Source organism: Cladosporium halotolerans (assembly GCF_011745625.1).
Source record: "Cladosporium halotolerans strain TM138-S3 chromosome Unknown Sca3, whole genome shotgun sequence".
NCBI lineage: Eukaryota > Fungi > Ascomycota > Dothideomycetes > Cladosporiales > Cladosporiaceae > Cladosporium > Cladosporium halotolerans.
In genome coordinates, this window is record NW_027191454.1 from 634,161 (window position 1) to 658,186 (window position 24,026).

Below are 24,026 nucleotides of genomic sequence, written 5' to 3' on the forward strand. Positions count from 1 at the left end.
CACACTTGGAAGGTCAAGTGAACAGCGAAAGAAACTTGACTGACGGGATGTGTTCATTAAGCCCACCAAGCCCTCATTCGTGCCTTTCATTTCTTAATATTGATTGGCCATCATTGCAGATCTGTCAGGCAAGAGGGCGAGAGGCAGATGTGGTCCAATATTGCGGGACAGTAGATTAAGACGGAGCGGCTGGTGGCGCTAATGCTTTAGGAACGGAGCACATCAACAACCCTTACTGGCTAGACTGCGACCAATTTCAAATAAGACAGGCAAAGTTGGCATAAGCTTCTGAATCAGCATTGTAAGCATTTGTACATTCTATCGTCTAGAGCTTCGCTACTCCAAACCCAGTCTTCTTCGCACGACCGAGCATGCTCCTTGATATATCTCGGATCCTCGCAACACCCATCAGGGCCATCGTTCTTGAGAACTCCCGCTCGAGAATATTTAACACGCCTTCGACGCCCTTCTGACCATCCCATGCCAGTCCCCATAATGCAGTCCTTCCAATCAAGCACAAGTCTGCGCCCAACGCCAGCGCCTTGAAAACATCGCTACCTCGATTGATACCGCCGTCAAAGATCACCGGGATCTTCCCTCGTACCGCGTCGGCAATTTCAGGCAACGCCTCCAACGTTGAAGGTACGCCGTCGAGCTGACGTCCGCCGTGATTTGACACAATGATCGCATCGACTCCAGCCTCAACAGCACGCTTGGCATCCTCCTCCGTCATTATACCCTTCAAGATGATCTTCATCTTAGTCTGAGAGCGTAGCCAAGGGATCACCTCGTCCCAGGTCAAGCCCATGTCTACCATGGTGTCGCGATGCTCGTCGTATATCCGCTTGAAGTCGGCGGCGGTCTTGGCTTCGAGTAGCAGAGCTGCTTTCGAAACACCACCGGCACTGCGAGACTTCGAGTTGGACATAGCCATGCCCTTCGGTAGTTGCAAGGGCTTCTTCCGTTCGTGGATTCGATTTCCCAATACCACAGTGTCAACGGTCAAGACCAGGGCCTCGTAGCCTGAGCTTTCCGCGCGGCTGATGAGGTCTGCTGTCAAATTGCGCGAGTGAAGAAAGTAGAGCTGGAACCATGGTTTCGGGTAGTGCTCGTCTCTCTCAGGTAGCGCGGTGGCGACGTCTTCGAGGGAAGTGGTAGCGTTGGAGGAGAGAGTGATGTTGGTACCAAGAGCATATGCGGCGCGAGCGACGTCGGTCTCGCCGTTGCCGCCGGCCAGCTTCTGATATGCACTTGGTGCAATTGCAATCGGGATGTCGTAGTGTTTTCCAAGAATGGTTGTGCTGGTATCAATGGATGTTACATCGCGAAGGACTTGTGGTCGGAACAAGAGTCTGGAAATGTTAGTCCGGACAATTGGAGAGGAGACTTAAAAGACGAGCGTACTTCTTGAATATGAGCTCATTTCGATTGACAGATTGCTCCTCATCAGCGCCGGTTGTGTAGTAGTCCCATACCGCCGGATCAAGGCGCTTTTTCGCGATGTCCTTCACGTCCGAAACCGTGATTGGATCCAGCATCTCAGTGTCTTTATCGGAGTGTGGCATTATGACTTTGTAAGTGCGCTGGAGAAGAGCTAGAGATATCCGAAGATATAATCCTGTATGGAAACAGAGAAAAATGAAGATAAAAAGATGGCGAACAATGAGTGCAACAAGAAACATGCAGGTGATTAGAAAGGGTCGGTAGGGTTGTCGGCGTTTGAACGGTGGTGACGGTATGTCGGCTTGCGGTTCTCAAAATACAGATAAATCAACAGCGTCTGGGCTTGAATGAGACTGGATACTCAAGAATGATTCCGAGCCAAATCCAGAGAATGTTCAGACTGCGCCGATATTCTGTTTGCGCATAAATAGGTCCTTGCAAGGTGTTGAAGCAACGGTATGGTCAATGAAACGGCCGTCCGGCTGCGACAGATTAGTCGGTATTTCTTCTTTCTTTTGAGAACAGCACGATCCTCAGTCGCCGAAATGCTCTCATTGTAGTAACGCGAGGAGGGCGGCAAAGCAACTTTTATTCCGACACAACAAGGTGGTCCGATCGAACGTCTTTCTTCCCATCTACGACTAGGCGACCTTGATCGTGCGTTTCTCCGTCACTCTGCTGTGTGGTTCAAAACGTTCGTTGCCTCCTTGGCCTCAACCTTCCCACACTCGAAGCCGTCACCCTGTCAGAAACGCATTTGCCGATGGGATTCAGGACAGACCGGCAGTTTGTTAGGCATGCATCGAACAATAATGACTACGAAAAGTCCAGCTAGATGCTGGCACTTGGTGTTCTTTTGTGCTGGAGCTATGAGCAGCCAGCAGCCAGCAACTAGTAAGAAGTGTTGGTAAATCACGCGGTAGACGTACTGGGTGCAATTAGTGCTGCACAAGGGTCGTCGATGATTTAACGCTGATAATTGAGGATCGACCACTCTCGTCAAAGAGTATCCAGAGGTCAACAGGTACTAGTCCATCCGATTGGACGACATGTTGGAAGAAGGATTTAAGCAGGAGTTTAGCTGAATCTCCGCCTAGAGAACTCCCGCATATGATCGACCAAGGCAACAGCGCAACACCAAAGACATCAGCGTATGCGTGCCATTCTCACCCTCTTGCTTGCTCAACGAGTAGAACAGATATCAAGAGACGTGACACCAACAGCCCTCGCAACAGCGCTTTAGCTATGGACTCCCAACAACCAAGCATCTTAGTAACAGGAGCCACCGGCTTCATCGGCGGCACGGTCGTCAACCAGCTCCTCAGCTCCCAGAATCCCGCCCTCGTCAATAGCTGCCTCACTCTCCTCTTACGCGGTAATTCCCGGGCGGACGATTATCGCAAAGCCTGGGGCGACCGCACCAACCCAGTCGTCTACCAAGGCCTAGACGACATCGAAGCGACGACCAGCATCGCCGCCGAGCACGACATAGTGCTCAACATGACCCCCGGCTTCCACGCCGCGTCCGCCCAAGCGCTCCTCCGCGGCCTCGCCCAGCGCAAAGCGCAGACCGGGCGCGCCGTGTACATGGTCCAGCTGTCGGGGGCTTCGAATCTGGGCGACCAGCCGGTGACGGGTGCTTACGTGGAGGATCAGGAGTTCGACGATGCCAGAGACGATATATACGCGTACGAGCGCATGCGCGAGGCGTTGCGGCCCTATCTCCAGAGGACGACGGAGCTTGGTGTCATCGATGAGGGCCTGAGGCTGGGCGTGAAGACGCTCGTCATCATGCCGCCGCTGGTCTTTGGCGTTGGAACGGGGCTGCACAATCGCATCAGTGTCCAGATTCCCGTTTATGTGGAAGCTGCGTTGCAGTATGGCAAGGGGGTGGTGGTTGGAGAGGGTAAAGGCGAGCTGGATCATGTGCACGTGAGAGACTTGGTGTCTCTGTATGAGATCGTGGTGGTGGACATCATCAAAACTCACGGGGCCAATCTGCCGCAGGGGAAGAAAGGCATTATGTTTGCGAGTAATGGCCGACATAATTGGGAAGAGGTGGGGCGGAGGGTCGGGCAAGAATGTTTCATTGAGGGCGTGATACCTGACTATCACTTGCAGAGCTTGACTTTGGAAGAAGGAGCCAAAGCTTTCAAGGCGTACGCTGACTTGGTTGGAGGCGATCTGGCAGAGATTGAACTCGGGTTGTGCTGCAATTCCCGGACAGTGGCAAGTGTTGCTAGGGGCTTGGGATGGGAGCCTACCCGTGGCCGTCATGAATGGATGAGAGGATTTCGTGACGATATTATAGCGGTGTTGGAAAGAAAAGAAGAGCCTCCGTGGGGTCCTATTTACAATATGTCATACACAGCCCGCTGAAACGCGCAATTGGTCAAGGCACCGTCCTAAAGCATGCCCCTTCTCCATGCTCTGTTTGCCAACATCTCAATCTCTTGGGTCTCGACGGGACCCTTGATTGTATCGTCTGAGAGACCCTCAATGACGGACTCGGCGACCAGATCCGCCTTGAGCGGCTTGCTGCCTCCGGCGCCCATCAGCCAAGTCAAGTTACCTCCGGTCAAGCTGTTCGCGATGAAGCCGCCGTAGGTGAGTGCGGCCATGGGGATCGTAAAGCCCCTGCTGCTATCGTACAAAAAGCCGGGCCTGACGAAGAACGAGCGCATCTTGGGGAACTTCGACGCGATTGTGCTCTCGGCTTCCCTTTTGGTCGTGATGTATCTCTTGGGCAAAATAGGCGCGCCAGCTGCTGCAGAGATGTATCCGAAGCTGCCCACATTCGCAGCGGCGGCACTGTTGGCGAGGATGATAGCAGAGTCCCGGTTCATAAGCTCATACGTGATTTGGCCGTCGCTCTCCCCAGGCTCGATCCTATCGGCCTCCATAGGATTTGTGTTCGCTCCCTTCTTGTTGGCCGAGAATGCACGCTGCAGGCCAGAGATCGGCGACTCCTTGCCAGAAACAACACCTTTGTAATCCGCTTCGAGCAGAATGCCCATGGAGTGCACAACGGCATCCGCGCCCTGTAGTGAATCCTTGTATGTTTCTGGGTGGAGAATGTTCGCGCTCTTCCAATTGACCTTCTGCGACCATGCTGGAGCTGTTTGTTCGGATGATACGGATGGCCAGTTGGGCTCGCCGGAGCGGCTGCGGTATATCAGCCATTGCTTGAGTCCTCCTAGGAACTTGGTATTCCCTACCTGATGGATGTCACATCCCAGTCACGAGCGACTGCTGCCTTGCATATTCTGCTACCCAAAAAGCCATTTCCACCGCAAACCACAATCTTTCTCTTAGCGGAAGCTGCTGCCGCTGTAGCCATGATTTCTAGGCTTGAATTTCTCTTGATTTAATCACTAGCTTTCGTACAGAATGTATGCGGGTGCAATGGCGATCTTTGAGTTTGACGAAACGTGAGAGGCAAGTGTTGTAGGAGCGAGGGGGTGAGAGAGAAACGCAATGATCTGGAACTCCTTCGTGTTTGAGCGCACGCCGATCGCCAAAACTATTGACATCACGATGGTCAGTGCTTCCTTTGACAGATCGATATCTCGGGTAGATCCTCGGTTAGATCCTTGCCCACCACCTTGATCAGACTACAACATTTCTTCTAACGCAAAGGTGCACATCTTTTCGTCGATGGAGTGAAGATTGCAGGATGTTTGTCAGATGAGTATTCTACAGGATGCTATGAGCTTACGTTGTATCGAGAGCTAAACCAATATAGACACGACAACTCCAGCTCGTCTACGCGTGCCCTCCGGTAAATACTTGTACATTGCTACATTAGTTCCAGAATCATTTGCCTTGTTAAAGTATAGCTGTGTGATTTGCATTGTAAGTATGAAGTTTCGACGACTGGGAAGTCGAATTCCAACAATTTTCTTTGTTGCACACGCGCGCCGATCGAACAATACGTTGGACCGAGCACAAAGACAACACCTACCAGGAGAACTATATTGAGACACTGCGGCCTCGAAAGTAAGTAGATGGCTGTTGGAAACCAGCCTATGTTGCCATGAGCGGCAATTGGACAAATATCAGACCTCACAAACTTCAAGATGAGAATCCTAATGCTCCATGGCTACGCACAGAATGGCGACACATTCCAGCGCAAGCTCAGAAGCCTAGAAGAAACCCTACGCAGCGCGTTCCCAACTGTAGATTTCACGTACCCCAATGGCCCAGTCCCACTACAAACGAGCGACATCCCCGGCCACGAACCCATTCGCAACATCAATGGAGACCTCCAAGACCTCAACCTGCGAGCCTGGTTCCACCTTCGCGGCAGTCAGCATCCTCCTGCCGGCCTGCACGAGAGCCTGGTCGAGCTGGCCGAAATACTGCAGCGCGACGGGCCCTTCGACGGCGTCGTCGCCTTCTCGCAGGGGACCGTTCTGGCTGCGGTGCTGGCCTCGCTGCTGCAGGGACGGGAACGGAGGGAGGCGTACGAGCGTGCCTCACAAGCGTCGTCTAACATCATGGCGTTCCCCGAGTCGTTCGTAGACCTCCGACACCCACCGCTGAAGTTCGTGATCGCCTATGCCGGCCGCGTCGGCCGCGCGAGCTGCTACGACTGGCTGTACAGCGGCCCCAGCATCGACACTCCGTTCTGCCATTTCGTTGGGGCGTTGGATCCGATGGTCGAGCACGAGGAGCGCGACGCGGTGCTCGCGCGGCTTTCTGGCAGCAATCGCACCGAAGTCATCGTGCATGCCGGCGGCCACTGCGCGCCCGTCGATAGGGAAAGCTTTGCGCGCGCGGTGCGGTTCATCAGCCGGTGTAGCGGCGGCACTTCGACGGTTTCTGCAGCATCAATAGCCACAGCGCCTAAGGAACCGCTCGAGCTAGCTGTGCCGCGCGACTTTCTCGAAGCAGGCCCAGCGCTGCTGCCCGAAGAATCTGCTGGTGCGGCGGCGGCCAAGGAGCGCTGCGCGATAGCGTCCTGTAGCATGTATCAGCATTGAGCAAGAATCCACCGTCTAGCCACTGCCGCCCAAGCGCTGAGAGGAGCCGGAGGAGGAGCCAACTACTCTCGATGAGACACGCAGATCCACCAGACGCAAGCCACGCAGATCGTGCACGTGTGACCGTACAGTCCGACGTCCCAGACGAAATCTCAAATACATGATCCTCGCGACGTTCTCTCACCCCTGCGCCTCCCCTGTTCGTCCAAGCGGCCTGCACATGCGGTGGTTAGTAGTGACGCGGTCCAGCCAACAGACGCCATCCCCATCCTTCGTCTCGCCAGCTCTCCGCATCAACGCCGGCACTGCACGACGGATCCTGCACTCGCGAGCGCCAGACCCGCCTGCCGCCCGGCAATCGAATCGGAGCCGTGGCCGTCAAACGGCTGTTGAGAAAAGAAGACGTGGCCGAACAAGGCAAGCGCCACGCCCACAAGGCCCAAGACTTGAAGGAACGCGGCATGGCCGCAAGAGCACCCTCATGTCATGCGCGCTGCGGCGTTCGAAGACACACGACCGACCGACCGAAACGGACAGACAGGTCCACGCGCCCAGCCGCCCGCCGCGGCACGCACGCAACTCCCGGCCCACTTCTTCACGTATGTACAGATGTAGAAGGCGCACACAGACGTAGGGTTCGGATCGCCATCTCCAGCCCCGTAGCCAGAAAAAGGACACCGCAGGATAAAAAAAAAAAAGGGCAAGCAGAGACGAAGCCTCCACGGAACGAGCTCCTTCGTCCCGCGCGCGAATGGCCCCCCGGCCTGAGACGGCGCGCGGCGGCTGAGTCAGTGGCCGTTCCTTAGGGCTCGTCCTGTCATGTCTCGTGAGAAAGGTGGAGCGAACATGGCCGGCAATCTATCGCAATCGTCGCGTCTGCGCTAGAAGGGCGAAACCGCGCGTTCTGCCGGACTACTACTCGAGGACGTTGGCAGTCGGTCAGGTCGGTCGCCGTTTAGTGCTGAAGTCAATTGCTCGCGATCCGTTGCATCAGGATGTCGTGCCGCGCATGCTGTAGCGGCCGTTGAACAATCGCGCGGTGGCAGAAAGACTCGTACCCGGTTACGAGCCGGTACGCTTCTTTCCTCCCGACTAATTACCTACCTTAGAGCGGACGCCTGATGAGATGATTTGTGTATCCTGACTTCACGAAGAGTCCGAAGTGCCATGAGAGCTGTGCTGCCCGAACGCTACGCCTGCTCTTTCTCTCTCCCTCTCTCTCACGCGAGATTCGAGCCGCGTACTTTAGCGCTTGGCGTCGCCACGCCGAAACACACAGGGCTGGGGTCGCTGACGACGCTCTGAGGCCGGGGCGAGCGACACGAAGCGCTGGAGGGCGCAGCAGTCGCTGGGCTGCTGCGCCCGCTTGCTGGAGAGCGTCTTTCGAAAATAGGATGGGCGAACTAGGTACACGCTCTTTCTCTGTATACACGGTCTATAGATCCTTCCCTATCTTATTGCATCTACCGCTCGATTTTTACCGAAATCTGTTTCATACGTACTTGCCGCATTTTCTTGCGTTTTCGAGCCAGAAATCGCTACAGTAGCGCTTGTGCATATTCTCCGATACGGCCATCTCCTAGCTTCACCAGATCAACCCGAACCGAGTCGAATCGCCACGCGACGCAACCCCGCGCCACAATTGCATGACGGCCGCGATCCTGCTCGACTCTCGCATTTCTCACGGCCGCCCTCACTTTGGATAACAACCCGACGACGATAAAACGATACAGTAGACGACTGCAGAACCCTCTCCGCACAGACACAGGGGGGCGCAGACCTCACAGCACAGCACATCACACATCACAGCACGCAAGATGCAATTACCAACAACACTCCAATCCCTCCTCCTCCTCCCCATCCTCCCCCTCACAGCCCTAGCGCAACAACGCGCCTGCAACAATGCCCCCTCCCTCTGCTCAACGCCCTACAACAGCCTGACCCACCTGGGCGCGCACGACAGCCCGTTCGTCCGCGACGGCTCGACCTCCTTCAGCACGTCCGGCAACCAATTCTACAACAGCACCGTGCAGCTCGAAGCCGGCGTGCGGCTGCTGAGCGCGCAGGTGCACTCGTCGGCCGACGGGACGTGGCGCCTGTGCCACAGCAGCTGCGACCTGCTGGACGCGGGGACGTTGAGCGACTGGCTGGGGGAGGTGAAGGGGTTTCTGGACGGGAATCCGGACGAGGTGGTGACGGTGCTGTTGGTGAATTCGGACGGGGCGACGGCGGCGGATTTGAGGGGCGAGTATGCGGCGGCGGGGGTGGAGGGGTATGCGTACCAGCCGCAGCAGGGCGGGGCGCAGGGAGGAGGGGAGTGGCCGACGCTGGGGGAGATGGTTGGGAGCGGCAAGAGGCTGGTGAGCTTCGTCGCGTCGCTGGAGGATAACACCGGCGCGGCGTATTTGCTCAACGAGTTCGACTACGTGTTCGAGAACAGCTTTGAGAACTCGCAGTTTTCGGATTTCTCGTGCGCGCCGGACAGGCCGGCGAGTGTTAGCGGGAGTGCGAGCGAGGCTGTGTCGTCCGGGCGGATGGCGCTGATGAACCACTTCCTGTACCAGGACCAGGCGTTTGGCATCCAGTCGCCGGACGTCGGGAACCTGACGACGACGAACGCGCCGGGCAACGCGACGGGCAACCTCGGCCTGCACCTCGGGCGCTGCACGCGGGAGTACGGCGTGCAGCCGACGTTCGTGCTGGTGGACTTCTTCAACGTCGGGCCGGCGATCGAGGCCGTGGACTCGGCTAACGGGGTGGCGAGCCCCGTGGGCAGGAGGAGCGTCCCCAATAGAGTGCTCACCGAGGAATCCGAGTCGTCGGCGGCGGCAGGCGCGAACGCGGCGTTCCGGCGCTGGAGTCTGGCTCTCGTCGCGGTCGTGCTCGGTTATGCGGTCTGCCGCTAGGGATGGCTGCGGCGAGAACGGGTGGGAGTATGGTATGGCGATACCGCGTGCTCGGGACGTAGTTTGGATAAATAGCTGCATTTGCTTTATTTGGTGAAAACATTAGCGCATCACACGGAGCAGATAAATTGAAGTCGTGGCCTGCAGTTGAGCTGCGCGCAGTGCGTTCGCCTGCCCGAAAACATTCGTGCCACACAGTACCTACCGTCCTCCTATCGACGGCGCAAGAGGGCATGCGCGTCGTCGAATCCAGAATCAAGCAAAAGTAAGGCTCACGGTGTCACCGCGCACCGAATCTCTGTGTACCACTCACCGGAGCAGCGATTCGGTTACCGGTGCCAGGAATGCAGTTCCGACGAGACGGATCTGTCGCAACACGGCATGTGAGAGCGAGGCGGAATGTGCGTCTTGCGCCTGGTGACCGGGCCTGGGACCATTCCGCGCTCGACGCGCGCGTCGGGACGCTGGGCGTGGGAGGAGCGCGCATTCACTTCAACCAAGGTGAGGTCCGGCAGAGAGGGCGAGGCAGCTGCCATGGCGCCGAGGCGTGGTGCCACTGGGTTCGCGAGGCTGGCCGACACATGCCAATGACATGTCACGTGGAGGAAAGCGAGGGCTTTTAGGCTGATGTGTGGCACTCGAGACGCGGGAGGCTCGAAGCAGGCGATTTGGGAGTGTGCAAGCAGCTGCGTGATGTCCTCGTTATGCGCGGCGATTGTGCGGCGGGCGACATGAGCTGCTGCGCGATGCAAGGATGCAATGCAGGCGGCGGGCGGTGGTGGTGGTGTGTTGTCGAGGTTGCTTGCCGGGGGCGGTGGAGGGTGTAGTCGAGGTCGCAGGCGCAGGACGCAGGTCGCAGGTCCGCCACGGCCCTTCCGCCCGTCGTCGTCGTTCGCTGGGGCGCACAGAGGCAGCCCCGGGGCATCGGGACGAATGCGAAGCTGTCAAACCACGACAGGCCGGTGGCGGCACTGCATGGGCGGGCGCGGCGTGTGTCGCGGGCGAGGTGCTGGCGGCGCTGTATCGCTGGCTCACCGACGCTCCGGCACCGCAGGCTCGGAGCGCGCACGCGATCGCAGAAGCTCGGTCTGCGCGCTGGTTGCGGGCCCGAGAGACATCGTGCGGCCAAGGCAGCGCGCACCGCTCGAGGTCGTGGATGGTGGACGTCGTGGCATGCAGCGTTGCGGCACCGCGTCTGCTCTGCGTCTGCGGCGGCCCAGGGCGCGTGGGCGTGGGCGGCGGAAAAAAGGCTGGGTGCAGGCGGTCCGGTGGGCGCGCCGGTGCAGTGCCGCGACAGCAGACGTCGTTCATCTCGTGTTCTCTTGCCGTGACGATATCGTGCACGGCGCGTCGACGCACCCGCCGGCCTGTAGCGCCCTGCCCTGGTAATGTCCATGCCTCGTCCCTTGGCCCAGCGCGCGGGCAAGCCTCGGCAGGCAACCGAGACGCATGTCTGCCAGGGAGGCACTGACTGCACGACAGCCGGGCGGTGGATCAGATGTAATAATGTCGCGTACCGGAGGGTGAGGAGGGGCAGTGGGCCGGGCGAGGAGGTGAGCGTGGGCGGCGGCGGCAGCAGCGATGCCTGTTGGAGGCCTCAGAGGCGCACGGCACCTGAGGCCTGTCATGGCCGAAAAGAGACATCGCATGGAGGACTGGCGCGCGATTTGGCAGGCGGTGCCTTCCCGGGTCGACGGCGCAAGCGACGCCTCGAACATCCCTGCGCACATCGGCGGGCGGGTCAGATTGGGGCAGATCTGGCGAGCGCGGCCAGCATCGACCCCTGCGCACCTGCATGCGGGAGGAGTCGGCGTGCACGGCGTGGGAGGGTAGCGTTGGATGATTTGAGAAAATGGCGGAGCGTGGGTGCGCGCACCGCGCGGCCAGGACGCTACATGCCACACCATCGTGCCGGCGGCGCAGGAGCAGCAGCGAGCGCAGGCATGGACGGCACGGCTCACGATCGGCTGGTCATGGTCATGCCATGCAATCGCAACTCCGTCGTCTCGAGATCCCTCACCTCTCGCGCCGCTGCGTCGTCATGACTGCTGCCCGCCGCCGCCTCGTGCGCCACACGACAGCGGCACACGACAGCACCCAATGCCGGCGTTGCGTTCGCGGGCACGCCGCGGACTGTGAACGCCTCCTGTCGCAGCAGCAGCAGTCGCTCGGGATGCTTCCGTCGCACTCGGTCCGACGCCGCTGAAGACGGCAGGCGTACCTTGGAACTGTACTGTACAGTGGACGACGGCGGCCGGGCGGCGAGGGGGACGGCCACGAGATGTCACGACGGCGCTACTGCCCCGCCGGCGCTCGTCACCACGAGTGCCGGTGACAGTGGGTGACAGCTCCGCCAACCGCTGCCGTCAAGCAGGCTACTGCACCCGCGCTGCACGCCTGGCTGGCCTCGCCTCGGTTGTCGTCGCTGGAGCACATACAGAGCGGCGACACGGCGACGGACAACCTGACGTGCAGGCGCCCAGCCCTGGGTGCGCGGCGGCTGCTTGCTTGGCTGGCCGCGTGGGGCGCATCAGGTTCAGGCCGCCGAGCCACGGTGCCGGGCGTGGTGGTGCAGACAGGCCAGACGGGCCAGACAGGCACGACAGCGCCAGTTCGTGCGCACAGGCGGCGTGGACGGACGGTGGCAGTGGGCAGTGGGCAGTGGGCAGTAGGCACGGGCGTGGGCGTGGACTGGCATGGGCCGGCGCGGGCTTGGGCGAGGCCTGGGGCGTGCGGCGTCGGCGGCGGCAGGCACCTCAGGGCAGACAGGCAGACTGGGCAAGATCAGACGGGGGCTTGGCGACGCCGGCAGCCCGGTCGTGCTGCTCGAGTCGCGCGTGCGGGCGGGCCAAAACGGCGATCCGCGCGCCGGGCCTGCCTCAGCCCTCCGATGGCCGCGCCGATCAGCCCGGGCTGCGATCGCGCTAGCCGCGGGAGCAGGGAACCTTAGGCAGGCAGGCCGGCGGGAGCAGGGTTCCTCAGGCACGCAGGCAGGCGGGCAGGCGCCCGCTGTCTGTCGGCGACTGTGGCGTCGCGCACATGCCCCAGCTCGATGTAGCTCAATGCCCCCAAGCCCACACCCGCCCACAGCCCTCACGTCGCTGCACCACCTCCTCGCCCGCCCGTCACGCCCATGCGTGGATGCGCCGCTCTGCTGATCGCGCGCTGTGTTGTTGCCGTGCAGCGTCGTGCTGGCCCTCCCCATCCCGAGAGACGCTCACGCCCTGCCCGTCCACCGCAGCCCGCGCGCGGCCACTCCTCGCGCCACCTGCGTCTCGCGTGCCCGCGCGCCGTCGACGTCGGGCGTGCCTGATCCTTCCAGCCGCTGAAGTTTCATTCCTATTGCGCACAAAGGCAATTACGAGTCAACGCCCGCCGCGAATAGCAAATGCAAGGACGGCGAAGACGGCAGCCCGCCCTTGGGCCACGCCGCCTCCCATCGCTCCCATCGTTTCCATCGCTCCAATCGCTCCAATCGCCCCTGGCCATCATCGTCCGTCCGCTGCCCACCGCCGTGATCCTGGATCCATCCATCGGTAATCCCCCTGCTCCACTCCCACCGCGCCAATGGCTCGCATACCCGGTCGAGCCTGTGCCCCTACCGTACAGCAGATAGTGCAATCATCCATGCGCCTCCCCCAAACGCCCACCCTCCGGCGCGCGACGACAGGTGGCCGCGGTGCCCGGGCGTTGGGAGCGGCGGCGTGGAGCTCGTGCGGTTTGCAGTGCCTCGAAGCGGTATGGGGAGGCCCGCGGCGCCGTCGCCGTTGGTTGCGGCACCGGCGTGCCTCAGGGAAACTGGGTTAGCTAGGCCCGGCATGCTGCGATGACGCCCCGGCTCTGCATGGGCTCCATCCGCCGGCCACGCTGCAGGTCCGCAAGTGGACGTAGCGTGCAGTGTGCAGTGGGCATCGCGCGCTCTGGGCGGCGCGACTGCGCGATGCGGCCCGTTCGATCTGGCTCCTGACGACCTGTAGCCTGTCGCCCTAGCCCTGCGCCTGTCCAGCGCCCACGGCCTGTCCGCGCGCGCCTGAGCCTGCCCTCTGTGCCCTCTGCTGCCCTCTGCTGCCCACTACCGCCGCCCGCTCACCACTGCCCGCCCTGCCTCGCGCCGCCCGCCGGCCCCTGTGGCGCTACGAGCTGTCATCAACCCCCCCAGCGATGCTCGGGATCCGCACCACCCTTGTCCTCCCGCCCGCCCTGCTGTTTTGCTACGGCCTGCAGCACTGCATAAGCGCGAAGGCCTCTGCCCTCGCCCAGCCGGCCAGCACGAAATGGGATCGGCCACATAAGCTCTGCCTGCAGCTCCTCCACCCAACTGCCTGAGTGCTGGAGGCCACTCGGCCCTGCTCCACTCGCCAGCACTACCCTCCCTCGTCTCGCTAATCCGATCGCTCGACGCTACCCACCAGCCCAACGGCTTCTCCCTCGCTCGCGTCAGACTCGACCGTCAATTCGGGCGTCAACTCCGACCTCCAGCGTCTGTATGCCCAGTTTCTTGTTGTGGGTGGAGCGACGAGTTTCGATTGCTCAACTGCAAACCTACCTCGCGGCTTCTTCCCTGCAGACCCGGCACCCCAGCCCGCCGCATCCCTCCTCCACTGCCAGCTTCTAGGCTCAAGCCGCGTTTCGTCCCTCGTCGCCCCGGACGGTGAGACTGGGTCCATCGTCACGCTCTTCATCATCATCGCCTGGTTGACTGCATCGCTGCCAACTCGGCCACTCAACCGATCAATTCATGACTTGACTCTGCCAGACACCTTCTACAGCGGCAACAATGGGAGACACAGGACCATTGGACTATCGTCGTCAGACCGTTGTCTGTCCACCTCGAATGCACGACCGCCGACGACGCTCACCTCGTCTGCCAACTCCGGAGGCCTCCCGTAGCAGCAACGGATCTCTTGACGAGCAAATTCCTCGAACTTACGCTCGTGACGGCATGCGTATCTGTTCTCTTCTCACATCCGACCGGCCTGATGGTCGTGACGAGGGTTCTCGGCAGAGCAACGGTGATGTGGTGATGCGAGACGACGCTCGAAGCCGCTACGCACCGCGATCACCGCCTTACCAGCACGCTGACGATCGAAAGCCCTCTCTTCCACCATTGAAAACGGTAAGATGCTCACTGCGCTCAATGCAGAGTCACGACTGATCGAAGACAGGTGTTGAACGGCACGATCAACTCCCCGCCTGACACTCCTCTGACGCTCCAGAGCTCATTCCAGCCCGGGCCCCGTGAGCCGACCTTCACTGCGTCGACGTACAAGCCGCCTGGGCTGTACCCCAACAAGAAGCCGCGAACGGAAGCCGGCTTCGATCCATCCCCTACTTTCAAGCCTCGTAGCAGCATGAGCTCTCCAGGCTTAGCATCGACGAATCTCGAGCCAAGGCCCGGTTACTCCGTTGGGAGGGAGAGTGTTTCGCACGGTCACTCTACGCCGCGACTGGGGCACGAAAGCGGTCGTCGTCTGTCGTTGTACTCGGTGCCGACGTTGCGGCACGATCAAACATCACCCGGCACGATCAATTACCAGCATTCGCGAGGGTTCGTCGACGATTTGCACCCGCGCGGTCACGGTTCGACAGCCAACGGCCGCTACAGATCGCCCGAGCAGGCAGCTCCTCCATCGTCCAGGTCAGAGCCGCTGTACACGCATCCGCCAGTAGCGCAGCCGCGACAGGCAGCTGACTACTTCGGCTCGTCCGCAAGCGACCGATACGCGCTCCCGTCCGACCACACGTCCTCAAGACGATCGTCCATCATGAGCCAGCGCGACTTCGTCCCACCGCCCGCAGTCGATCCCTCGCGCGTCGGCTACGCGCAATCGAGATCCCCTCACTACACGCTCCCGTTGCGCGACGACGCGCGGGAACAACAGCACGCGCACTACGTCGACCGCAACGGCGTGCGGCAGCCCGAACCGTACATGCGCGCGGGCTACCAGGACGCGCAGCCGACGTTTTTCATGCCCAGCCACTACGACTACCAGCAGGGCAAGACGCGCAAGCGCAGCAACCTGCCCAAGCAGTCGACGGAGATCATGAAGACCTGGTTCGATCAGGTAGGTTGGAAGCAGCGGCGGCGGCGGCGGCAGCAGCAGCAGCAGCACATTCGAGGACGGAGGACGATGGACGCTAACGGAACGCCCAACACAGAACATCGCAAACCCCTACCCGTCCGAAGAGCAGAAGTCCATCTTCTCCAACGTAAGCACACACTCCCCCACGCGAACTCGACCGCTCGCAAAAAAACAGACCCGCTAACCCCACGCGCGAGCCGCAGGCGACCGGCATCAGCATGACCCAGGTCAGCAACTGGTTCATCAACCACCGCCGGCGCTGCCCGGAGCTGCGCGACAAGCGAGACAAGACCGCGCGCATCGGCGGCGGCGGCGGCGGCGGCCTCGACGGCTGCGAGTAACAATCCGCCCCTCGCCTGGCGACCTGCCGTCAAGCCGGCGCGCTGGCAGCGCCCGGAACCCGCGACGACACGCGCTCCCGGTAGCGAGCCGAATCCGCCTGCTGCTGCCCGACGACCAAAGCAGCCCAGCTGCTGCGCGTCATGCGGGCCCAATAGCGGATAGCCGCACGCGGCGCGCACCTCTCCAAGCGAGCCCGAGCGAGAGCGACTGCAGCTTTCCGCTCGCAACGCGAGAATTCGCACCCGCCGTCCCGGAAACCCACAGGCCCAGAGCCAGGGAAACCCGACCGAACGTGAACGAGCTCTCCGGCCCGGCACCCGATTGGCGCATAAACCGATTTTCCCTCCTGCACAGGCGACTGCAGTGCACTGCACTGCACTGCAGCAACAATAACGATAACAACAACGGCGAGGCGAGGCGATTCTGAACCCACTACCTTACCCGGCTCGCTTGCACGCAACCGGAGGGGGGGGGACTCAGCACTCCCGGTCCCTCCAAGGCATCAATCACATGTATTCCTACGATTTTTCCGCCGCAGGCGCGCACGCGCGGCCGAGCCATGCGTGCATGCATGCACTACGGCAGGGCGAAAGACAGAGATTCTCCTCACCCGACATTCACGCGCCGTTCGATTTCCGGACCGGACCGGAGACGAAAACGCGCCAGATCGCGCGACGATGTGGACCAACCCGCACACGGCGCAGATGTCGTTCGTCCTACCTACGGATTTATCAAGCGAGCTGGCAAACATCTATTCCGGCCCAGAAGGGCAATCGCCAAACGGGCCGAATCCGGCCGCGTTATGGACAGCTGGGTCGAAGGGAAGAGGAGGGGAGGGGAGGCGAGGCGAGGCGAGGCGGTACTGTCTGCGTTTAGGAAGGCGAAGCTCAGGCGGGCGCGTTTGTCGTTGGGTGTTGATTGTTGATGATTGCTGTCCTCGTGTGAGCACCGCGCGGCGCGGGCCTCGAGAGACCGCGGTTGGGGCTGCCCAATTCGTTCGTTTCCCTCCCACGCGTGGGGCGTGGACTGTATCCATTCACTTACTTACTTACTGGCGTGTAACGCGACGTACCGCAACCCAGGGCAGCGCTACAGACTTCCCCCCTTGCGCATCTCCTACCTTTCCTTCTTTCCCGTCGCGTGCTTCGAAGGTGCGAATACGAGCTTCCGCGCCTCGGATACGAAGTCCCCGCTGTCCCCCAAAACGAATCCTTCCACAGGCCGTGGAGGATTGCTGCAGATCCTCACGTGCCGTGCGCCCCTCGGCCGGAGTTCAGCCGCCGTGACGGCCGGGGCGGCAGCGATGGATCGCTTGGCCTTGTTGGCCCGATCGTTGACAAGGGACGGACATCATACCTCGAGGCAACAGCAGGTTTGAGGCCGAGATGCGAGTGCTGCCAGGTTTCGGGGCGGGAAAGGCTTTGGTGGGCACCGAAGACAGCGGCCGAAGACGGCGGAGGCGAAGGCGAGCGCGCTAGGTGCCCGGGTTGGGAGAAAGGTGCGAGCTGGGGGGCTGCCTCGTCCGTCGCGACGGTCGAGGCTCGTCGCTGGCACGCGGTCGGTCGTTGGGCCAGCCGGCGTGGGCTGTAAGGCAAGGCGTGCAGATCCACTTGCGCGCTCGGCGATCTCGCGAGATCCAATGTCCGAAGGGAAGAGAAGCCGAGCAAGGGGATGTCGAGGCGTGACATCTGTCACATTCAGCCGCCTCGGTGTCTTTCGCTTACCATACTACGGCCTGAAGGCGCGCTTGCCGCGGAGAAGGAAGGGGGCGAGATCTTCAAGCTTTGGGTTGGGAGGGCAGAGAAGGTTTCGCCAACGTGCGTGACGAGAGCCGGGGCACTGGCGAGTCGGAGGCCCGGGGCGCAGTCCGCTCCGCGGGGAGGCTGCATGAGACTTGGCTTTTCGGGGGAGGACGCTGCGTTTGTAGGGGAACTTTGTTTGAGGAGGGACGATATACGAGGACGATTGTCGCCGTAAGACCGGGATGGGTTGGTTCTCTTGAAGTATCCAGTCGACTTCCGCTTGCTGCGTGTGAATTGATACAAGAGCATGTACGTACTGCGGCCGCAGGCGGTGCCAGGTGTTGAAGGCGGGAGTTCACCGCGCGACAGGCTTGTATCCATGGCTCAGGCGCGAACCTTGGCCTACTTTCGCCATGTGGCTTCCGCATGCCTTAGGGCGTGGCCACACGCCCACGTCTCAGCGAGCGGGAAGGCTGTTTCGGGCAAGGCGGCTATCCCTTCCTGGTAGGATGGCTTGTTTGGCTTTGTGGTTGATTTCGCCCGGTGGAGCGGAGAGTTCGATGACTGCTGATGGGATAGGGCTTCCGACAGAGGAAGCCCTGAAGATGGCCGATGACTTGAGGCTTGACAGCGTTCGTACCTGCATCTGACTTGCTTGGGGTGATACTGGATGGCTTGCTTGACTCGTCCGTGTCCAAATGAGAGGTCTCAAGCATTCGCGCATAGTGTTGACATGCTTGTCACCAGAAGTTCCGTATGCTCCATGCTCATTGGACCATCGATCGGATCCATCGGCGACGTCATGTGGATCGCAAGATGTTTGAAATCACGGTGAAAGGTCTCGAGAGTGACCGATCTTACGGGCCTGACTGAAGCGTCTCGGCCCCGTTCGGTTGCCTTCATCCCTGGGATCTTCACGGCTGCGGGCGTCGAAGGTGACATATGGAGTTGCCTGTATAGGCATATTGCAGATCAGTGTTACTGCGATAGAGTTTGCTTTAATGCAAGGTTCGCCCGATTAGTGTTTGCTGTGGCTTCGGCTCCTTCGCCTTCGCAACTTTGGTACGGTGCCGCCGCGGGCGAAGCCTATCGGCTCAAGCAATGATACCGTAGGACCGGCCAATGCAAGGGTAGTGTGAACTCTGAAGGTGATCAGCTTTGGGGCTGAAGATGAGCAGTGGCGCCCAGACACGCCAGAGAGCGGGTGCCAGCTAAAGTTCAAACTAGCTTTTGACCGTGCTGTTGCAGATCTCGGTCGGGTCCGTCGTCGAACGGATGCGATAGCACGTGTGTCTTCATTTGCCCTTCAGCCACATGTCGATCAGCCCCGGCGCTGATATAGCCTCGGCGGCTCGTATGGTGTACGACGAACATGCTTTTCGGCACTGAGGTCCCGCGCCAACATCTCTTCCAAGGACCCAGATCCGGGCAACGCACGTAATGCCAGCTTACCGATTTGCAATTTGACAGCTGTAGTCGTGTTGCGGAGTTCGCTAGCACCAGGCTTCTTGACTCATGCTGGCCGTTGATGCCTGTCAAAATGCAGAAGTGCGTTATGACCGCTGGCTGTCGCGGAGATTGACAGCGGTCGGACATATGATACACCGATGAGTTTGCCAACGAGCAGAGTGTGGTTGAGCCATGGCCCGATGGTCAGCGAGACCGTATTGTGCCGTACAATTGCATGCAGCTTGAGGTGCGGTCTTGGTTCAGGTTGTGGGTGGCTGGCGTGTGGCGGGGTGCTGACTCATGCCGAGGCAGCCGGCGACGAGAGACACCTCAGGCTGAGGAGGGCGCCACAGAAGGTCGTCTCGTTGAGCAGAAGAATACTACGGATGGCTGTGAAGTAGCTGCAGTCGGATGGACGTTGCAAAACAGTACATGCGAGATGGATGCTCAGATCTGTGCTTATGCGCTCCTGCAGCAATGCTGACGGGCGAGCGCGCCGCGACTATGTAGTGACCCCACGTCACGTCATGAACTCCGGCTCCGGCTGCGCGCTGGTCTCGAAGTCCAGCCATCGCCAATACCGACCGGGACCAGCTTGAGTATCACTGACACAACTGCCATGGAGCAGTCGGACGTCGACCAAGCCCTCCTCTTCTCTGTCCTCGGATGATGCGCCTGCGCGACCACTCGCGGTATCGTGGGCGCTGCAGACATGAACGCCAAAGAGCTGCACCGCCGGCAGAGGAACAACCAAGCTGTCGCTAGGTGCATTCCCGTCTTCCTGATCTGCGCGACCATATACGCGAGCTGGGTGTTTGTAGGGCCGCTTTGCGGTATGTTACTATCTATGTTACTATCGAACTCGCCCAACAAGACACAGCAGCTGAGAACATGCAGTGGAATACCTCCTGAACCCCCACCAGGATGCGCGCGTTCCCCAGCGCATCGGGCTTGGAATAGCCCTACCGATCGTTTACTTCTGCCTTCTCATGCCCATGGCAGTGAGCTACTTTCGCCTGCTCTACGTCGTCACATTCAATCCAGGTCTGACGGACCAACGCCATCCACCCCGAGAACCCTCGCAAAAGCCACCCGATTCCCCCGAACAAGCTACGACCACGCGGTCGTGTGCTCGCACGACCATAGCCGATTATCAAGAACCAGTTGGATTGGATTATGAAAGTATATTGAAGGGTCGCCTGCCCGCGCCGCCGGGCATTGAAGAATTCTACACCAAGGACGTTTTCCAGTGCGACGCCAACGGCCTCCCTTTGTGGTGCCAGGCATGTTCGAATTGGAAGCCAGATCGCAGTCATCATTGCACCGATATTGGAAGATGCTGCTTGAAGATGGACCACTTCTGTCCGTGGGTCGGTGGTGTCGTCGGCGAGAACGGGCATAAATTCTTCGTCCAATTCACGACATACACAACCATCTTCACCGCATATGTCCTCATCGTCATGGCCATCTTCGTCGCCGAATCCAAACAGACCCGCGGCACCATCGGCAACGTCCACTGGGTCGTCACAATCGGCTTCTCCGGCTTCTTCTGCATCTTCACCTTCGGCCTGGCCCTCATGTCCACGCACCTCGCCCTCCGCAACGTCACCACCATCGAGAACATCGACGCCGCGACCGCCTCCATCTTCCTCGCCGTCCTCCTTCCCCCCGAACTCCAGCACGAACAAAACCTCCAATTCCCCCCTCCCGCCCTCTCCCGCCACAACACCCCACCCTCCCGCTCCGCCGACAGCTCCGCCCCCCTCACCTCCGAGCTCGACGACCCCGCCCACGCCAGCTACTTCAGCAACACGCGCACCGTCTCGTCCGAGCGCAACGCGCGGCCCCGCAAGCGCAGCCGCGACGACCCCGCCGCGCAATTCTGGCACGGCACCATCACCTACCCTCTCTACCTGCCGCCCGACCGCCCGCCGCTCCCCGCCCCGGAATCCCGCACCTTCGCCATCCTGCGCACGCCGCCCGGCATGAACCCCTGGAACCTGGGCGGGTGGCACAATTTCACCTCGGTGTTCGGCGCCCGCCCGCACGACTGGCTGCTGCCCGTCGCGCACTCGCCGTGCACGCGGCACGGCAGCGCGGTGTCGTTCTACGCCATGGGGTGGGAGTTCGAGCAGCTGCTGGAGGACGCGAGGCTCGTGCAGCCGCCGGAGTTCATCAAGCGGGCGAGGAGGAGGGGGAGCTCGGTTGGGGCGGGGCAGATGAGGAGGAAGAAGAAGAGGCTGGACGAGGGGTGGCAGAATGGGGAGAGGCCGCCTGGGTGGGAGATGGAGAAGGAGGCGAGGCGGGTGAGGAGGATGCAGAGGGAGAGGGAGAGGGAGAGGGAAAGGGAGGAGAGGGAGTGGAGGTGAGAGGTGGGTCGAGGGGGTTGCTTGTTTTGTCTGCTTCTTTTTTGTTTTCCGAGAGCGTTGGCGTTGGAGGGGAATATATATGGGATTTTGCCAAGGCGTCCGATTCAGTTCGCTCAGGGGAGGCAGAGGCGTTTTCGCGCGAGGATTTGGTTGGCATATATGAAGTCTAACTTGTATAAAACCAAGCTGCGAAATCATTTCAAGCAAGGCAGGCAATGCCACCTGAGAGTCACATCATCCATCTTGCCCAAAAATGCATTTGCAAACGAAGTGGAACGAAGGGAAAGGCTCAAGTAAACAAGTGAGAAAGTGACGAGGAAGAAGGAATGGAAAAGTAGAGCAAAAAACGTTGAGAAGAAGAAAAATCAAAAGAAAGATGAAAACAAGCAGCCGAGAGGGAAAAGAGGCGCAAAAAGGGGTATCGTGCAAGCCGTCAACATCCTGTCCTCGCCAGAGCAGTCCAGCAACGACGCTGTCTCTGAGCACCAGCGTCGTCCAGTCCCCATGCCAGGTCACCTGAAGACGTAGCAGTGGGGGCACTTGTAATGCCCGTCCAGTGCGCAGCGCTCCGGCGAGAGTGTTGGCATGTTGGTCTGCCTGCATTTGCAGCACGTCCTGTGCCGAGATGAGATAGTCAGCGATAGGGCTCCAGTCTCGTAGAATGAGCAGCGTCATATCAGATAGCGTACCAAGAGCCCCTGGGAGGATAGCCGTGAGACTTGTACTCGTGACACTTGTGCTTGACATTGTGGCCGCGCGGCTTGGGGGCGCTGGCAATGTTCTGAGAGGGAGCCATGGTTTACTTGAGAGTTGTTGGTTTGGCTTTGAGGTGTTGGTTTGCGATGAGAATGAGAGGTTGAGTGCTTGATGAGGATGTGTTCGAGTGAGAAGGTTGCTGATATAAAAAAGAATCTCCGTAAACTTACTTTACCACCTACCTTATAAAGATTTCCTTCGTCGTGGCTTCATAGTGGATGAAACGAGGCGAAAGCCTCGATTGCAGCGCCCTGCTGTCAATGAGCGACATTCATCTCTCGAGGAGGTGACTGGTGGCAAGGAAGCACTGCCTTTTGGAAGGGCGGGATGGTCGATCTCGCCCCGGAGCGCAAATGCGGTGTGCTTGTCCATTCGAATCATCGGGGCACAACCAGACGTGGGGCATCGGTGGAGATGAGGCAGACGAGAAGCTCCATGGCAGATCGAGGGTTGTTTCGATAGTACATATCAGCGCCTTGACACGTGGAAATCAAGGCGGCTTAGATCAGTCACTCGGAGATCGCGCTGCGAGGTCATAGATGTCAACAATGGAATAGGATTTCCGGCAGAGTTCTGAGGTGGCGGTGACCGGCAATGGTTGGTGAAGGTCGAAACTGAATGCAGGCGCAGCGATGTTGGTCGGCCTCTGCACGAAATATAACCAGGCGAGGGTGGATGGCATCGCTGATGACGTTAGCAGAGGGCTATGACGCGCGAATTGAAGGGCGCAAGCAATCTAGATCATGGAAAAGCTTTGCGCATCTAGTGAGCACCGTAGCTGGGTAATCGGTGCAAGTAGGGCAAACCAGGCGACCCGAAGTTTGAGACCAGATCCCTGTAGTCCTTGACCACAACAAGGCGTCGTGTTTGCATGTCTGATACGATGAAGCGCGTGAGGCGCATGAATGAAAAGCGGTGAACTCGGGCAGTGCAAAAGCATCGCGGTCGGCCTCCAAAAGCGGGTTGAAAAGTCAGGGCGCGTCCAGTCTAGCGACACCCAGGGACACGACAGCAGCGAAGAGCAAAGTCGCGACGACAGGACCGTGATCAATAGCCGACGACAGCGTACGGGCAGGTCGACTGCGCAACCCATCGAAGGCGACAACAGTAAGGTCGGCAACAATGCACGACATCTTTCAAGACTAGCTTGCCTTTCCACAGTGGCGAGGCGTCTCTCGTGTTGTAGGCGCAGGCAGTCTGTTGTGGCAGAATGAAACGACAGCCACGTGGATATGTCGGCGAAAGTGGCGGTACTCGCAGCATCTCGCTACTCGTGCCTTAACTTAAGGAATATTCTGTGTCGTGATCAGCGACTAAGCTCCATGTCGGAAGGGCGGGATGTCAAGCTGGCTGTGTAAGCAGTATACTACGCGGATTGAGGCAACCAGGTGCCTGCATCCATGTGTGCGGTGGCTAGGGGCGGTAAAGTTACGAAGGTTTGAGACGGATTGATTTTCAGGCATTGCAGAGGTCAATGAGCGAGGGGTTCATGAATGAGAGCTCTAGATCAGCTGATGAGCTATACCTGCGGTGGAACAGCTGCGGCTAGTTCCAGCCTTGTGTAACCCAGTGTTGACATCTGAGCGGGGTGAACAAGGCGCGCCTATGGCACGTTTATGACGATACCACACAGCTCGGCGCAAGCCTTGTGGATGTACATCCCACTGAAAATCTCCTTTTAGATATGCAGTGGTGATACCTCTTGTCGGACACGGTCGGCAAGCCGGAAGTTGCATGTCGAAGTGGCGGAGTCGAGGAGAAGGGCGTGGAGTAGGAACGGGGCGTTGTTCGAAGGAAGCGCCACCAAACGTCTTGTGACCTTGTTGCAGAAAGTCCAGTATGCCTTCAACAGACGTTCGTCGGGCGGTGGGCAACCGGCAAGAATCGCATCCGACGATGTTGCATGCACCTTCGGCGAGGTCCGGCGAACAATCTGCAGTGCGTGTAGAGG

At 59.8% G+C, this 24,026-nt stretch overlaps 8 protein-coding genes across 8 annotated transcripts; 5 read left to right on the plus strand and 3 right to left on the minus strand.

Annotated features, from left to right (window-relative positions):
- Window positions 1-275: 275 nt before the first annotated feature.
- Window positions 276-1,565, minus strand: WHR41_01202 (uncharacterized protein; the record flags this gene model as incomplete). The annotated part of the gene is made up of 2 exons (XM_069369808.1): window positions 276-1,352; window positions 1,405-1,565. 2 exons carry the CDS (start codon window positions 1,563-1,565, stop codon window positions 326-328), a joined length of 1,188 nt encoding a protein of 395 aa, XP_069233195.1. The 3' UTR covers window positions 276-325.
- A 1,123-nt stretch (window positions 1,566-2,688) lies between these two features.
- On the plus strand, window positions 2,689-3,822 carry WHR41_01203 (uncharacterized protein; the record flags this gene model as incomplete). Its single annotated transcript, XM_069369809.1, has 1 exon — window positions 2,689-3,822. The coding sequence occupies one exon, from the start codon at window positions 2,689-2,691 to the stop codon at window positions 3,820-3,822; it is 1,134 nt and encodes a 377-aa protein (XP_069233194.1).
- On the minus strand, window positions 3,636-4,925 carry WHR41_01204 (uncharacterized protein). Its single transcript, XM_069369810.1, has 2 exons — window positions 4,662-4,925; window positions 3,636-4,608 (listed from the first exon to the last, which is right to left on the minus strand). Exons 1-2 carry the CDS (start codon window positions 4,781-4,783, stop codon window positions 3,849-3,851), a joined length of 882 nt encoding a protein of 293 aa, XP_069233251.1. The 5' UTR covers window positions 4,784-4,925; the 3' UTR covers window positions 3,636-3,848.
- Window positions 4,926-5,522: 597 nt separating this feature from the next.
- On the plus strand, window positions 5,523-6,877 carry WHR41_01205 (uncharacterized protein; the record flags this gene model as incomplete). Its single annotated transcript, XM_069369811.1, has 1 exon — window positions 5,523-6,877. The coding sequence occupies one exon, from the start codon at window positions 5,523-5,525 to the stop codon at window positions 6,426-6,428; it is 906 nt and encodes a 301-aa protein (XP_069233199.1). The 3' UTR covers window positions 6,429-6,877.
- Window positions 6,878-8,245: 1,368 nt separating this feature from the next.
- WHR41_01206 (uncharacterized protein) lies at window positions 8,246-9,334 on the plus strand (the record flags this gene model as incomplete). The annotated part of the gene is made up of 1 exon (XM_069369812.1): window positions 8,246-9,334. One exon carries the CDS (start codon window positions 8,246-8,248, stop codon window positions 9,332-9,334), a length of 1,089 nt encoding a protein of 362 aa, XP_069233250.1.
- A 4,115-nt stretch (window positions 9,335-13,449) lies between these two features.
- On the plus strand, window positions 13,450-15,758 carry WHR41_01207 (uncharacterized protein; the record flags this gene model as incomplete). The annotated part of the gene is made up of 4 exons (XM_069369813.1): window positions 13,450-14,450; window positions 14,500-15,399; window positions 15,494-15,544; window positions 15,621-15,758. Exons 1-4 carry the CDS (start codon window positions 14,112-14,114, stop codon window positions 15,756-15,758), a joined length of 1,428 nt encoding a protein of 475 aa, XP_069233198.1. The 5' UTR covers window positions 13,450-14,111.
- A 3,533-nt stretch (window positions 15,759-19,291) lies between these two features.
- WHR41_01208 (uncharacterized protein) lies at window positions 19,292-21,319 on the plus strand (the record flags this gene model as incomplete). The annotated part of the gene is made up of 2 exons (XM_069369814.1): window positions 19,292-19,783; window positions 19,848-21,319. Exons 1-2 carry the CDS (start codon window positions 19,663-19,665, stop codon window positions 21,317-21,319), a joined length of 1,593 nt encoding a protein of 530 aa, XP_069233193.1. The 5' UTR covers window positions 19,292-19,662.
- Window positions 21,320-21,450: 131 nt separating this feature from the next.
- Window positions 21,451-22,260, minus strand: WHR41_01209 (uncharacterized protein). The gene is made up of 2 exons (XM_069369815.1): window positions 22,009-22,260; window positions 21,451-21,934 (listed from the first exon to the last, which is right to left on the minus strand). Exons 1-2 carry the CDS (start codon window positions 22,113-22,115, stop codon window positions 21,832-21,834), a joined length of 210 nt encoding a protein of 69 aa, XP_069233192.1. The 5' UTR covers window positions 22,116-22,260; the 3' UTR covers window positions 21,451-21,831.
- Window positions 22,261-24,026: the final 1,766 nt, after the last annotated feature.